Genomic DNA, 17661 nt, shown 5'->3' on the forward strand with positions numbered 1-17661 from the left:
TAAAAAAATAGCTGTTGAAAGTGTGTTAATTGATGAAAATTGCTCAAAGATTTTAAACAAATTTAAAATTTATTTTGAACATAAATTAATGGTAAAACAAGAAAATTTATCTTAAAACAACAACATTTATGTTAAAAGAAAATATTAATCGATTTTTGTGCTCGTTTATACCACGTTAATTTAATTTAAATTCTTTTGTTGAGTTAAATTTATATTTACTGTACTTTTTTACAATTGTTTTAACTGTATATTACTAAAACATTAAGGTTTTGTATTCTAGTGTTGACTGGTGTAGTTAGCTCTGCAACTCGATTTAAATGAAAAAAAAATCAACTCTTCACTTTCTTTTGTAAGGTTTTTAGCTAAACATTTAAAACGTTCATTTTAGCAAAAACAATTAATTACCATCACATTTATATTAAACTACTCAACAGTTTTAGTTTCAGATTAAAATGTAATCAGCTTGAAAAATGTATATGTTTTTTTTATATCAATAATTATTTTGATTTAGTAGGTTTACGTAATTCGTTTTGCGTAAAAAAACAAAAATACTATGAAAAACCGTTAAACAAAATTTAAAACTTTTATCTTAATTAAATTAAATCTTTTTGCAAATCTAAATAAAGTTCTAAACGGTATATCCGTAAATTTTTTTACTAAAATTCTAAAGCTTTTGTTAAATACGAGGTAAAACTAAATATTGATTTTGTTTAAAAACAAATTTTTTGATTGAAACTAAAAACTCTGAAAAAAATCAATATCAAAAAGAGAAATAAACATATTTAAATAGTTCTTGTTTACTCTAAATATTGCAATCAAATTTAGTACAAAACAAATTATTTTAATTTCTAGTTAATTTTGCTTTTTTTTTCAGTTATTTAGAATTTTTCTAAAATTTGTATGTTGATATCATCTGTTGTAAAATATTTTTAAAATTAATGCAATTAATTTTCTTTAATAATTTGCATTCAAAGTACAATAATACTACTTTAATGTAATTCCTTGAATAAGAAAGATGACTTTTTTTTACTTATAAACGATGATAATTTATACTTAAAAATTCATGATATAAGCACATTTAAGTTATGCTTTTCATGGACGCTACTTTTTGACTACAGTGTTTCTAAAACACTTAGTCCTGAAAAAAAACTAAGTTTACTTTGGCTAAAACTGATCAGTTTGTACAAGTTACTTTAAAATCTAGATATTATTATTTCTTGATATATATATATATATATAACTTGCGTAATAGTTATAAATAGCTGAAAAACTAAAAAAGATAATATTAAAACCTGATTAATTAAAAAGTATTAAAGTTTTAAATATATCTTGATCCGAAATTTATACATTTTATTTTAAGTGATATCTCTAAACTTTTTACTGTCCTTTTAAATGTTTTAAAACTTTTTTAAGCTTTGTTTCTAGCTTAAGTTTTCCTAATTAAGTAGCTATCAATAATAACAGTAAATAACACTTTATTTGGATAATTGAGGTCTTTATGTTTCAATTAGTTTTATGTATTCATTTTTTAAAACCATTTAATGTTATGAGATAAACAAAATTGAAACAAAGTATAACTAAGTAAATTTGTATCTAATATTTAAAATAATAGGTATAGCTGTAATATTAAAAGCTACTATCAAATTAGAACATATGAAAAAATTAAGTTTGAATACAATTTTATTAGGTTCTTAAACAAAAATTCTTACTATATAAAATTCAAATACACTAATTCTTAATCAGTAACAAGCAGTACTAAGTAGCGAAAAACAAGACTGTTCATATATACAAGCTTTAAAGTGCAAACATGTTGACTAGATGTTGTTTTTGTTAGATTATTTTATACTTGAAAGAACTTTGATTAACTACAGTTAAAAAAAATTGTAAGTTAATTTTAACTGCTTATAGTTATTTAATGGAACATGATTTTGCTAAATACCAGTTAAAATCGTTACATTGTATGGTTTTTTAATAAAGTTGAAAATTTTAACAACAAAATACTTAAAAAAGCTAAAGTTAGTTACTGACTCCTTTTCTAAATTCAAGTACTGTTTGTAAATTATTTAAAATATGTTTACGACTACCAATAGTTTAAATTATATAAAGAGTCGGTTGTAAGTAATAAATTTATTGCATTTTTAGGGTTTTTCACAATTATTATATTGATTATTGTTGCAACATCAAAGCTTTAGTTTGACTATTAGTTCTCAAAACTACATTGATTACTTAAGACTGCTTTTTTTTATAAAGACATATTTTTTTGGCTAAAAAATACTTTGTAGATGTTTTAGCTTTAATCAAGAAAACATGCTAGTTTTAAATAAAGTGCGTTCTTTACAAACGTAAGTATTTTTTAGCTACAAATAACTATCAATCTGTTATTGAAATAAGCTACCTCTTTAGTCAATAAAATTATTATAAACACGTTTAACTTTTAACTTGATACACTTAATCGATTTTTATGTTGCTAATAAACATTTTAGTACTCACATAACCTACGAATTTTAGTTTAAACCTAATGATTTATTTACTAATGATTACTTATAAACAAAACAACTTAATAAAAATACTTTTATAAATATAATATTACAACGTATAATATTTTATAAATAGGCATAGGCTGTGTAAAAACAAACTAAGATACGAATTACAATAATTATATTGATAACCAAAAGTCTTTGTCAAGTATAAATTTTAATTTAATTCTTAAAGTTATTAAAGAAACAAAACAAAAGACTTTAATAATATTTAAAATTTCGTTAGTCTGTTACAAAACGTCTGTCAGACTGTATTAAAGTCTGACACAAAAGGTTTTTCAAAAACTTTAACAGTTGAATACTTTTCGAGTATAATTTTCTATTTGTCTATTACTTATAACAAGAGTGAACAGCTTTTCTAGTCAACATAATTTAATTATCACAAAAGCCTTTCGCAGGCCGGTCATTTGTAAAAGTAAATCCTCACTGGCCGAATAGTTTTTGAAAACTGTACTATAATTACTTTTTTTATTATTTAAAAGCAAAGTTGTTTTAAAATAATGTTTAAATAAGCACTGCAAAAAGTCAAAAATAGTAGTTTGTTAAACACTCGAATATAGTTATTTTGTACAAGTTGCTCTAAAAAGAAATGTCGCGCGCAAAAGGCTTTTGCTTGGCGGACTAAAACCGGTCCGGGGTAATACGATACCCTTCACTTCCTTTTAACTAATAATTCAGTAAGTTAAATGAAACTACATACTTATTTATTTTTAATTCCAATCAATTTCACAATTTTACAGGGATGTTGCGTGTAGGACCCGGTTGGCAACAAAATTTTCAATGAGATAAATTTTAATGAGATAAATTTGAACTAAACAAAGATATTAGAAAAAAAATAGTAAAAAGTTATTAAGAAAGTTTACAAGAATTTAAAAGAAAAAAATGATAGTAATTTGTTGATCAAATTTCATTGTTTTCTTAATATAAATCGGTGTTTAGAAAATTAAAATCTTTTTTAATTTAGTTTTACAAATGTAAAGTTTCCCAAAGCCTTTTCAAACAAATCTGGCCTGTTATGCTGGACGACCATCGACTAAAAAGTTGACCAACCATATTGTAGAACATTGAAAAAGTACAAAAAAATTAAATAGTTTAGAACTTTAAAAAACCATCAAAACTTATACATGAAAAATAAACATAAACATGTCATTAAAATTAGGAGGCAAAAATGCTTTAAATTAATCAGCATGCTTTTATTGACCTAATTAAAGAAAATATATGCCAACAATATACTAGTTTTAAAATAACCTTTGAGTTTGTTTACAAAGTGTTTGAGTGTTTATACAAACGGAAATACATTTATAAATAAAACATTACAACTTACAAAAGTAACTATTTCTAAAACTATGTAAAACTGTAAATTTGTTTGTGTCTAATGGTTTACGTGCGTCTTTTGATAGACTTTTTGTCATTAATCTAATTTATAACGTTGAATTCTTAGCTATGTAAAAAAATTGATTTTTGAAGTAAACATCCGGATCTAATTAAAAAAGGCCTGTGGTATGTGGTAAGAAATAACTTTTACCTCTAATTATTTTATTTTTTTTGTAAAACTAATAGTTTTTTTTTTGTCAAAATAATCTAGTTTATCAAAATGAATTATACTATTTTAAACTTAGAACTTCAATAAAAAAATTCTAAAACAATAACTTTGAAAAATCTATTAAAATTTTAAAATTATATATATATTAAATACGTTATGTAAATAATACATATTTTTAAAGAAAAATTATGAGTTTAGTTATTGTGTAAATTAAGTTACTTATACTAAAAGTGTATTACAAGGGCGTTTTTATACTTTTTTTTTAGTGGGAAGCACATATTTTACATGTTCAACATTAGAGCATTTTATATGTTAGCTTTTAACAAGACATTTTAGAAGCTGAAGTAGTTTCTACCGATGTTTGTAGCATTCGTATACTATAGTAGAAATAAAATTATGTGTTTATTAAACTAATATTAAGTAACTTTAAATGTTTATTAATCTACACTTTTTTAACTTAGCTTTTAGCAAACTTTTTCAAGTTAAATGTAATTAAATCTTCTTAGTTTAGCTTTATCAAAGAAGATTATAAGATTTTTCTAATTTACTTTTTATAAGGTTTGTTCGTAATTTAGCTGAACAGTCCCATTGTAATCTTTAGTACCTGTGCAAGAAACAGAAACTAATTAACTGAGCAAACTAGAAATAAAATAATTCACTATCAGAGAAAATTTGTTATTTGATAAACAATAATATTTTCAATTTCTATTTTAAAAACATTTATTTAACTTAGTGTTTTAGTTACGTTTTAGAAATTTTAGCGTAAATTATGACAGTTTACACACATAAGTTATAATAACATTAGTTTATTACGTAAAAAAGTCGTTATATCTCTGGTTAAATTAAAAATTTTATTTAAAGACAAGCTGAAAAGTTTTTTATAAATTTTATATCTCATTTAGTTGTACAACTGATTTAAATAATCAATTAAGAAAAAAGTATTAGTAACATTTAATGATACTTTCGTCTTCAGCCAATATAACATAAAGTTCTACATTATTTTAATAAACTTTATTGTTTATAAAGATTTAAATTTTAACGTTCTTTAAAACTAAAATATCTTTCGGTAACAAAAATGTTTTGTTTTAATCAAGTTTATCTTTAAAAGTTGTACTGTCATCATTAAACTTTATTCATGATTTCGTAATAAGCTTTAGTAAAAATTAAAGTATCTTTAAAACATAAAGCAACATAATAAATTTATAGTTTTTTATTATTTTAAAGAAAATGTTTAAATGTCATTTTGAAAATATAGTGGTTGAATAGTAAAAAAGACATGGTCGGTATTCATTAAACTAAAGAATTAAATCTCTAAAAAAATAAAAATAAAATTCTAAAATAACAGTATGAAAATATCATATTAAAAGACTTGTGGAATCTAATTTATTATAATTAAATTTCTAGTTCTTATTTGATAGAAACAAATAAAAATATTCATCACATAAATTATTATTTACAAGTAACCAATGTACCAAACATTGATAATTAACATTGTAGTAAAATAATACTTTCTAGCTCAAAAACAGTGCATATACTTGATTTATTTACTTATGCAATGCATTTTTAACTGAAAACTTAACGCATACTAGTAAAAGTTTCAATTAAGCTCTAAAAGTTTATAAATTTATTAAAAGATCACAACAAATTCTTAATTTTAAGATAAGAATGCAAAGTGCAGCAACAAAATGAAACTTAATTTTGAATCTAATGAATTTAACATTAGTTGTTAAAAAGTTTACAGAAAAAAAAAACAAGGAAATTTATTAACATATGCAAAGCAACAAAGATATTTAGTTTAAAGTTTTGATCAAGCAATTTTTTAGTGTGTTTTCTAAGACTTTTTTTTCAGAAGTCACATAAAGTCCAGAAAACCAGTCCAAACACTCTCCTGATGTATTAACGTCTTGTTTAAAAATAGCAATATTTTATTGTTATTGATAATTTTTTCAAAACTATAACAGAAATAAATTAAATTCACTTAAAATTAATCTAATGTTAGCAATAACACTTTACTTTTAAACAATCACATACAAGTTTGTATTTTTTGTTTTAAGAAACAATCTGTTTGTATTTTTATCCAAATAGATATCTTTCTTATGTTTCTTTCCCACTTTAAGTCTAGAACAATTTTTAGTAAACTCCAATACTTTTCGTAACAAAACTACAATAACAGATTGTTAAAAATTATTATTATATTAAAAGTTATCAAAATTTCGTTGTCTTAATTAAAAAAAAAATTGAAGTATAATCTACTATCAAAATTTTTAACTGCTTAAAATTATAAAACAAAAGGCTTTCATACTAAAATAGCGAGAATTTATTAAATTAATTAACAGAAACTTTAAAAAAATGTTTTTAATCTATTAAGTATAAACGATAAATGCATACTGATTAAGTTTATACTTAAACAATTTCAAAAACTTTAATCTTTTACTGAAGTACAGTATTTTTTATGTTATACATAAGTCTTTGAAAAATAGTCGAGTTTTAGTGAGAAGTGTTTTTCAACTGTTACCAATATAAAATTAAGTTGTTAGATTTAGTTTGAGTGTAACATTTAAACGAACCTTCACAATAACATCTACACGACATAGGATACTTTTTACAAAATGTAACTTATCCATGCTATTTTTACTAAGAATGTTTACTTTACCGAAGTTTGGCGAGTTTTACTTTCAGAATATTTCGTTGAGTTTCGCTCCGAAAAGTTCGGCAGCCGTTCAACTACCTTTGAACAAAACGGAAAAAGTCTTTCCTTCCAATTGTCAAAAGTTCCAACAACACAAACAGCTGTTATGATAAGGTCCAGTCCTGCAAAGCTGGGCCAATACAAGAATATTTTGTTTCTTTCTACCAACAATATGAACACGTTTATTTGCAAAGAACTAACACAGCAACCTAATGTGCAGATTAGAAGCCTCTTCAACATTTTCTTCAAACCTGCTTCAATGTTTTTCTTCTTCCTTAACATACAGTAAACTATTGGATACGCTATAAACATGAAGAGTGTCACCTGGAAGACAACTGTTAGCACACAGTAGCAAACTGTCATCGCAAGAATGTTTATTTTCCCCGCAAATGTCTGAACACACGTGTTATTAACTTGCACCCAATCAGTTTCGTACAAAAATGCCACGGTGATTGCAACAACCAATAAGAGGTAGCAAACCAGAAGCAAGTAATTTATGAAATCAAATCCTTTAAAAGTGTACATCTTCATCACAGGGCTAGAGTAAAGTTTTCGTTGACGATACCAAAGCATCCAAAAAGCCGAGGACAAACCAAGAAAATATGGTCCCCCACCAGCAAAGTTGACCATGAGGGAACAAAAATTGCTTGGTTTGTTTTTCATATAAAGAATCGGTAGATCTTTCACAACGATGATAAAAGGACTAATGGTATTAAAGAAACATACAACATTTAGCACAATGCTTTCTTTTGTTTTTCTTTTTTTGCTTTCGAACTTGAATTGGTATACTAACAGGGCAATCAAAATATACGAAGAAAAAGCCAGGTTAATTGCTTGAAAAACCAAGTCTTTAGTTGAAAAAGTAATAGAGTGAAGTTTATCACTGGCTGTTGTTATTTCAACCGAGCTATTAAACATTGTGATACTTTAAATTTAAAATCTAATCTGTAAAAAAAAATTAAATAGTTAAAGAAGTTTGAAGTTTAAGTAGTAAATAACGTTTATTTAAAAAAAGTCAAAACAAAATATGCTAATCCGGTACTTATTGATGAAAATATAACAATTATTTAAAGGATTTGATTAATTTATTTATAAGTAATAATATACAAACAGTGTTAGTATAAAGATCCAAATAAACCATATTACACTACTATAAAGACATGTATTAAATTAAACAAAAGTTTTTGAGCTTTACTTTTAAAAACAAAACATAATTGGTGTTTGAAATGTTTAGAAATAATATAAAGCTGTATTTTTTTGTAAAAATAGTTTTAAGTATAATTTTATAGACTATCTTAAATATAAAGCGTAAAATAAGTTTAGAAAACAATTTTTTTTAACTTTCTTAACTCACGCAACTTTTATATGGAGGCTTTAACAGATTATATTTTACATAATATATGTTTTCTTTTATATCTTATTCTTCTACCTTAAATTCAAATTAAATAACTGTTTTTTGAAATAAATATTTTTTAATAGTTAACAAAACTTTGAAATGATTAGTTTATCTTTTGTAAACTTAATTAATAAAGAAACTAAAATTAGAAAAAAATTGTTGACTTTGCTTTTTTAGAATTTAATTTAGTTCAAGAAATATTTAAATTATTGGATATTTAGAGTAATTTTTCATTATAAACATTCTTATTAAAAAAAAACAAATAAAAGCGATATGATTTTTATTTTCAGTATCTATTTTAGATATTTATGTGCTCTAAAATTCACCTACGCAATTTATCTATATAAGCTATTTTTATAAGTTTAATATTTTGATTAAAAAAATTAAAACTGAAGAGGGACTATACTTACTTAAAAAATAACTAGGATGATAATCTTAAATAAATAAAATGGTCAAATTTATTCCAAATCTCATAGCTTATATGTGACTTTTTTTTAAATCTTCTAAGTATAGTAGTTAATTTTTTAATGAGGTCAAACTTAAACAAATATTTTCATTTTACTTATAAGTTAGTTTACAAATATTGGCTGTTTTTATTGGTTCATACTAGGTGTTTAATTTTTTCTAATAACCACCTACCACTTCAGTAATGAAAATTTCGAAAGAGTCTGAAACTGTTGTACTATAACATTATATCGAACAAAAGCTTTTTATAACAAAAATTATTTTTAAAGATTTTCAGTGTTAAGTAAACTTTTATAACTTACCTCTGCAAGGAACAAGCATTTAAAGAAATATCTCACAGTATGTTTAGAGTTTTCAATGGCAGCTTTATTTAAATTGAATTGTTTATTTTTTAAATTTCTATAAAATAGTTCTATAAAAGACATTAAGTTTTTTTTGATTTTGAATTTTTATTATAATAAAGTAAAATTTCAGTTTAATTAGAAGGTTATTAAAAGTGTCTAAAGTTAAAATACTTTATAACTGCTTTAAAACTAGCAAAGTAAAATAGATAAACTTAAAGTCAAGTAATTGAAACCTAAAACTTCAGCGATCTTCAACTGTTAAAACTTATAATTAAAAATAAACTTTAACAAAATCATAATTCTGTTTTATTTCAAATTTTTTTATACAGAAAGTCAAACAAGCACAAACAAACTATCACCATTGAATTAGAAAACTAACTATTAGTCATAACAAAAATTATCTTTTTAATGATGATTAATACTTAGTTACTACCTTTTATAACCTTGAAGTATGTCATCATAAATTAAAAATAATTAAATTATGACATAACGATAAACTACAACTTTAAAAACCGTAAAAAATAGTTGTACTTTTTGCTTACACTTTGATTTAATAATTTAGAAATAAATTCTATAAATAATCAATACATGTTACACTTTTCATTACTTAATATACTTGAACATTACCACTAGATCTTTGTGTACAACAACTTCTAAGCTAAATATGTTTTAGTTATTCAAGTAGTAAAGCAAAGTTGAAATTATTTAAGTATAAACTATTTTATAATACTACAGTTTTAATAAAGTTTTAGATTTATTTTAAGAATTAGTTTTTGCATCCCTTAGTGCCAACTATAACGCCAACGAGAATTTCTCTTTTTTCGGCCGCACAAGTGGGAAGTTCCCGACTTAGTTGGGGTCAGGTTTGTTGCTAAGTCCCCGCTTGTTGTTACGCATCTTGTCCATGGCGATGAACGTCGCGCTGCACATGTTGTCCCTCGACAGAGCCCTGATACAATTTTCGGCGGTCTTGGTTACGCGGACGACGTAGTGGTCGATGCCCCCAGATTGCATTTTTTTTAGAGTAAATACTGCTTATACCTTAAGCAGTGGTTTTCACGGTGTGCACAAAAATTGTTTGCTGTGCACAGAAAACTTATGAAGATAAGTTTTTTTTTAATAACATTTGTTTTATAATTTACTATTATAAAAAGCAAAAGTGACGATAGGTGCAAAATTGATGATGCGTGTAAATGCGATCCTCTGTATATTTCTATCACCTAACTACTTATTTGTAATCAAAGTATTTTGTATTTTCAATATAATAGTTTTTACTAATACAAACATACAACTTTTTTTTCACGTTTAACAGTTGAAAATTTCTTCAAAACACCGTTTTTTTTTGAAGTACCGCTTAGTTGCCTTAAGTTTTAATATATGCTGAGGTTTTTATGTGTTTTTTTTAAAACATTCGGTTTAATTTATAGATGCATTTATTTTCAAATTAAAATTGTAGATGCTATGTGTACTAAGCAAAGAGAACTGTAATTGGTTCTAGTGTTTTGTTTAGCGTGTTGAAAGTAAACTTAAATCACCGTTTATGTAAATGTGAGGAATAAAATGTTTTAGAGACTTTGACAAATCTTTTTCGACTATCTCTAAATAATATTTAATTCAATATTTTCTACTTTAATAAAAGAAATTAAAACATCGTTTATAACCACCTATTTTTACGGTAAAGTCCAAACTATTTATGCAAAGTAACCTTAGGTTTATTATCTCTTACCTTTTTCTGATGATAACATAAAGATAGCTATGTGTATACTTATATAAACTTAATAAAGATTATTAAAATCTAAATATACTTAATAGTAAAAAAACACTCTTATATTCATTGCATTAATATGCAATGGTAAAGGTTTAAGTCGTAGAACTTTAATATCCACCTTACTATAATAGATAACTTTATGCATTGTAATAAAATTTAATTCATAATTAACATTAGAAATAATTTTTATAATTTCTTGAATAAAATTTTTTTTTGTTTATTCATTATTTTGAGCTAGTTTGAAATGTTTTAATAGCATAAATATCTATAACTTGCACAATGAAAGTAGATTATCCCTCAATAGCTAATATATTTTGTGATAAAAGTAAAAAGCAACTATTTTGTATTTTAGATTTTTAGACAATTTTAAGTTGGACTAAACAAATTCATTTTTATTTGTAATTATAGAGTTTAAAAGTATTTACACACATGACTCATACTTATTTTTGTGGTTTAAAACTTTAACGGTTCTTTAAAATAAAGTTTTATAGTAGATATTCCTCAAAATAAAGTCAAACAACAATTTTTTTTAAGTGTTAACTAAAAAATGAGTCATTTAAATACTTTGCCTATGTTTTAATTAACTTCGAAAACTTTTAATTGTCTGACGTGTTTTTACAACAAGACGTGACTTGACATTCTGAATTGAGTGATCAATATAACTTGCATTACTAAAAATATAAGTTTAAAAATTAAATATTAAAAACAGGAAAATAAATCTCTATATGTTAGGTGTAATTTTTCTAGAGGAAATGTCTTATAGTTTAAATATTCCTAAACAAACTCAAAATTTTTGTTGAGAAACTTCTCCTACAGTAGATTTTGTTTTCGTTTATAACTAATTTAACAATTTTTTTAACTTGAAATTAGTTAATAATTTGTTTAAATGAAGGTACGTTATTTTAAAAGGATGCACTAAAATAGACTACAACATTTATTAGATTTGTGTAACGAGACTTAGTAAAAAATATTGAAATAAGTTTTTTTAACATTTTACTTTGATCTGAAAGTTTATTTAGTTTTTTATGTATATTATCAAACCTTGTCATACTGTTTTAAAATTTTTAGAGATGTTTTTCCCAAAATGGGCAATATACCACCCGACGAGATTTTGAATATTTTGGGGCAATAACTAGTAATTGTTGCCAAAATAGTTTGTATGAGAATGTTTACAAAAAAAAAACTTTAGGTATATATTTTACGTTTTCTTTTTTTAAAAGTATCATGGTGAATGATTGGTACCTTTAAAAAGTAAATCTAATTATTTATGTTTTTTATAACCTATTTTTACTTTCTTACTTCTTGTGGAGCTTCGTTTTTCTACTAAAAGTTAAAAGTTGTAACTATTTTTTTTTTTTCTTAGTTTAAAAAATAAGTTATGACTTTTCTAAAATGTACTGTTTTTATGACTCTTAAACGCGCTATTAGTAAGTTGGTTTCTAAGATCTAATATTTAACACTTATTTGTCATCGAAATCTGAAAGTTAACAATTAGAGAACTGTCAACAAATCTAAAAGTTAACAATTAGAGAATTGTCAACAAATCTGAAATTTAACAATTAGAGAATTGTCAACAAATCTGAAAGTTAACAATTAGAGAATTTTTTTGTTTCAAAAACATATAAAACTTTCTATAGTTTTGTAAGTTTTATGATTAAGCAGAGCTAACATTTTAAAGCATTTTTTATTTTTTCTTGTTATAGGATTTCGTACATTTAAAGTTAAAACAAAACATAAAAGAATAAATTTATCTTTAGAAGTTTATACATAAAAAACCTTAAAAAACAAGTTCCAAAGTTTTTAAAATAGTTTTGAGTTTAAAAACTTACAAACTAGTTTTAATTAAAACTAAACGAAAATAACTGATGACAAATAAATCAGTACAGTTTATTTAAATTTTAAATAAAATCCAATCGTTTTCCAACTTATTGAAAACTAATGTCTCTATGTCGCTCAATAAAGATATATATTTTCTGTAAATAAGTCTACAAACTTATTATTGTTTATAATTGTGTTGCGAAATTTATTTGAGCCTTTAATTTAAAACAAACCTCATAAAAGTACGTAATAAACATTTGAACGCTATTTGCAACATTTATTTTTTTAAGTTTAGACTAACAAAACAAAATAAAATTAATTGTATGTAGTTCTCAAATGTTTGTGAGAGCAATCTTTTGAAAAGCTCAAACTTTTTTTTGCATAATAATGAATTACAAACTGATATTAAGGTTAGGTAATTTTAGTTTCATTTAATTTCTAACTGAAAAGCAACGAACCAAATTAATTTATTAGAAACAAATACAAACTAAAAAATGTAAAACTACTTAATACCTGCTTTTAGATGTGCATTACTTTAATAAAAGTTTATTTTATTTATACTGTCTGTTATAGAACTTTTATTAAAAATAGGCTTTTGCAAATCAGTATTCAATCTTTAAATGCTAAAGATGTGTGAAACTTAGTGTGTTATGTTTGAAAAAGTTAAACTTTATTTTCAACGTTACCTACATTCTACAATAGTTTACAACACTGGTATGAATATTTAAACAGGCATGATTTAAAATAGTTTATCCTTTGCATTGTAGCAACGTCAGCTAGAGTAGACTATTATGTGTTTTTGAAATCTTTTATGCCAGGTATGACTATTTTTTGAAAAGCAAATTAATAAAAATCACTCAACATTTTTATTTAGTATATGATCATATGTAAATTTTAGTGTTTTAGCGCCTAAACTTTAATAAAACTGTGCTTTTAGAAAGATAGAAATTGCAGTAAGAACTTAGAACATAATAATATTGTCAGTATAAAAGATAACAAATCATATATAGATAAACTAATTACTTTGTTTGATCTACTTACTTAATTGATTTGTTCAAACTATTGTCAACAATATAATTTTAGATAAATTATTAAAGAGTGAATATATTAAAAAATTAACAGCTAAACAAAGCTACATTTTATGCACTGTTTAATAAAATGATTACAAACTGTTTTTGCAATTCAAAAGCAACGAACTTAAACATTTTATTAGGTTTATTGGTTTCGTTTTTTATTTGAATGATTTAAACTATACCCTACATTTTAAGCATCCGTGACATTTTATTATTTTTAGCTTATGTTAAACTTTTAAGCTTGAGGTCAAATAAATCATACAATTATATTATAGATACCATTTTTTAAAAGTTATTAAATCACGTACTTTAAATTTTTAAAAACTAAAATTTGTTCTTTTGTTTAAATTAAATGTCTTAATTGTAAACTTCAAACCAACTGTTTTATCTACAGATTTTGAATTATTATTAAAATATCTTTTTTAAATAATTCAAAAACATTTAGAAAGATTTTAGATTTTATTTCTATAATACAACGAGATTAAGCTTTTTTTTTTTATCGTATTATAGTTATCGGTAACAAACTTAAGTACACTTATTAAGATAATAAGTTTATGTAAAGTTTTAAGATATTTTATGACAAAAGTTTATTTGTAGACTTTTTTAGTTGTTTCAATAATATTCTACAGTCATTATCGGGAGTTAATTATTTCTAATTCTTGATCATTTTATTTTTATTTTTTTCTTACTTTTATGTTTCTTTCTCAATCCGTTTATATTATGATTTACTATTTTATTTAAAACTAAGATCAAACTTGTATTATAAAGCTTGTTAAAAAAACTTAAATTTAAAATTAAAAACTTAAAACTCAAAACTAAACATTTCAGCTAATTTAAAAATAAACTAAGTATAAATTAAAATTAAAGGTTATTAAACTAGAAACGAGTTAACTTATAAAAGTAAAAATAGAAACGAATCAAGTTTAAAAGTATATAAAAAAACAATTGTATAAAGTAGAAAAGAAAAAGTTAGAATTTAGACAATATCAAGTTGAAAACATTAAAGTTTAAAGATGGAAAACTTAGAAACAAATACACTGGTTGCGAACTAGAAATAAACAGTTAGAAAAGACATAAAGCAATCAAAACATATAAACTTAGTTTTTATTTATTATGATTTTTTGACTGTAGTCTTATTCACAAATTGTTAGTTAAAATTTATAAGTATGAAATTGATATATATCTTACTTAAAAATTATAAGAATTTAAGTTAAAATAATATCAGCAAATAAACTTAGTTCTTTTTTGGGATTTTTTTTCTTTAAACATACAAGCAAATGAAATGATGAAAAAGTACTTTTATTATCATACTGTCATACAAAACTTAGATTTTTAAAACATAGGTTTTAAGCACATAACAGCAAAGTTGAAACAGGTTTTCATCGAATATTAAATCATCATTCATCAGTCAAATAAACGTTCAACTTACACTACTTAGAAATGCGCAGTAAAATGTTTTATTTAACAAAAGGATTTTACGTGTAAATTAAAAAAAAAAATTACTCAAAATTTTTTGTAAAAAGTATTAAAGGTAAAAATGACTGCAAAATTTTCGGTTCTAAAATTTATCTGTATTTATTACTAGTTTGTATTTTGAGTACAAACAAGCTAGTTGTGATTAAATAATCATGAGATTCACTATAAGTGGAAATTTTATCAATTTTTTTTTTGAGAATGTTTATAGTAATATGAGTTTACTAAACTGTTAAAAAATATACTCTTTAAGTAAATAGATTATATTTAAATTTATAAGCCTTAGAAAAAATAAAAGAGCTTTTTAAAGCGCAAAGTTATCGAAAACATTTTATGAAAGATGTTTATTTTGATGGAGATTAAATTATACAGTGAGGTCAAGTAAACTATGTATCAAATGTAAAAATGTAAATTAACTATTAACTGTTTATGAATTTTTTGTAGAGATTAAATTTTTAAACAATTGAATTAATATCATGAACAACAGCTCAATTGAAATAACATCAGCCAGTGATAATTTTCACTCTACTACTTTTTCAACAAAAGATTTTGTTTTTCAAGCAATTAACCTGGCTTTATCTTCGTATATTTTCGTTGCATTGCTAGTATACCAGTTGAAACATACAGAGAAAAAACGGAAACCAAGAGAAGTTATAATGTTAAACTCTGTATGTTTCTTTAATACTCTTTGTCCTTTTGTCATGGTTGTCAAAGATATACCGATTCTTTATTTGAAATATAGATCAAATGGTTTTTGTTCGCTCATGGTCAACTTTGCTGGTGGTGGAACATATTTTCTTGGTTTGTCCTCGGCCTTTTGGATGCTTTGGTACCGTCAACGAAAACTTTACTCTAGCCCTATGATGAAGATGTACACTTTTAAAGGATTTGACTTCATAAACTACTTGCTTCTGGTTTGCTACCTCTTATTGGTTGTTGCAATCACCGTGGCATTTTTGTACGAAACTGATTGGGTGCAAGTTAATAACACGTGTGTTCAGACATTTGCGGGGAAAATAAACATTCTTGTGATGACAGTTTGCTACTGTGTGCTCACAGTTGTCTTCTAGGTGACACTTTTCATGTTTATAGCGTATCCAATAGTTTACTGTATGTTAAGGAAGAAGAAAAACATTGAAGCAGGTTTAAAGAAAATGTTGAAGAGGCTTCTAATCTGCACATTAGGTTGCTGTGTAAGTTCTTTGCAAATAAACGTGTTCATATTGTTGGTAGTAAGGAACAAAATGTTCTTGTATTGGCCCAGCTTTGCAGGACTGGACCTTATCATAACAGCTGTTTGTGTTGTTGGAACTTTTGACAATTGGAGGGAAAGACTTTTTCCGTTTTGTTCCAAGGTAGTTGTACAACAATCGAGCTCAACTTAGAGAGTAATGTTAAGCCGATGTATTTAATATTTTTGTTTATTGCAAAAAATTCTACGGGTATAAAACAATTTAAGCATATTAGTAGTGAAAAAATAACATGAAATCGTACTTAAAACGTTAATTTAAAGACTTATTAGTCTAAGTATGAGCATTGAGCAATAAAAAGTGATAAAAGTATTTCAAACTATAATGGACAGACTTATTTTTCCACAAGTAAAAAATTTTGAGTATGTGGTCAGATTTTTAGTAAATTTTCCCTAGTTTGCCTTTATCGTCACAAGTCGAAGAAAATATTTAGTAGAAATAAGAGCGTTATTAATAAGTGTTTAGTTTTAAAGTGTAAAAGAAACAGTCAAAATAAAATAATTACGTGATAATCAAAAAAAAAAAAATTCAAATTAACTAATGTTGCAAATAAATAAAACTACAGTAGTTTAAAATAAGTCACTTAAAATTGCTATAATTAAAATGGCAAAATTAGTAATGACAAACTTTTAAAATCAAAGCTAAATTGTTAACCTACGATCTTAGTTTATACAAAAGTAAATTTTAGATTTATTTTACACAGAGGCTTTCGTTATATACTACTATTATAAATAACTATTAATCTTATTCTGTGTATATATTAACAATTACTACAATTGATTGTTGTACTTAAAACTAGTTGTAAAAGTTTTGATATTTTTCTCAGAGACATATAAACACATGTTGATGAAGAAGTGTAAAATATATACTTCAAAAATAAGCTATAAAAGTTTTGTGAATATCAGAAACGTAATTTATTAGTTGTATGAAGCTTAAGGGAATTCGCGATGTAAATTATCATATAAAAGCCAGTTAAATTAAGTTTTATTGCCTTTTATAAAAATATAAATAACTTGTGCCTAAATTAGGTTTAATACTAAACTAAAATACATTAAATTTGTTTAAGCTTAAAACACTAAAATTATATAAGTGCTGTATAAATCAATAAGTAAAATGGTTTCTATATATAAAATCCTATGACCATTTTATGGAGCGTCTTTTTTTATAGCTTGTTAGATGCACAATCAAAACTATATTCATTTTATCTGATAAAATCAAATAAACATGTTACAGCTTAAATCATTAGTTTTCCGATATTTTACTTAAAAATAGTCTAAATTAGCAAACGTACTTTTAAATATAACT

At 24.1% G+C, this 17661-nt stretch overlaps 1 protein-coding gene across 1 annotated transcript; it reads right to left on the bottom strand.

The window, feature by feature from the left end:
* Window positions 1-6724: 6724 nt before the first annotated feature.
* Window positions 6725-7701, bottom strand: LOC145836569 (uncharacterized). The gene has a single exon (XM_082944363.1). The coding sequence runs from the start codon at window positions 7685-7687 to the stop codon at window positions 6725-6727; it is 963 nt and encodes a 320-aa protein (XP_082800489.1). The 5' UTR covers window positions 7688-7701.
* Window positions 7702-17661: the final 9960 nt, after the last annotated feature.

The sequence above is a fragment of the Thalia democratica genome, chromosome 5 (genome assembly GCF_965202585.1).
Source record: "Thalia democratica chromosome 5, ktThaDemo2.hap1.1, whole genome shotgun sequence".
Taxonomy (NCBI): domain Eukaryota; kingdom Metazoa; phylum Chordata; class Thaliacea; order Salpida; family Salpidae; genus Thalia; species Thalia democratica.

Excerpts from the sequence above, each read along its gene's own strand:
- LOC145836569 (XM_082944363.1), bottom strand. The coding sequence starts at position 7,687 with ATGTTTAATAGCTCGGTTGAAATAACAACAGCCAGTGATAAACTTCAC.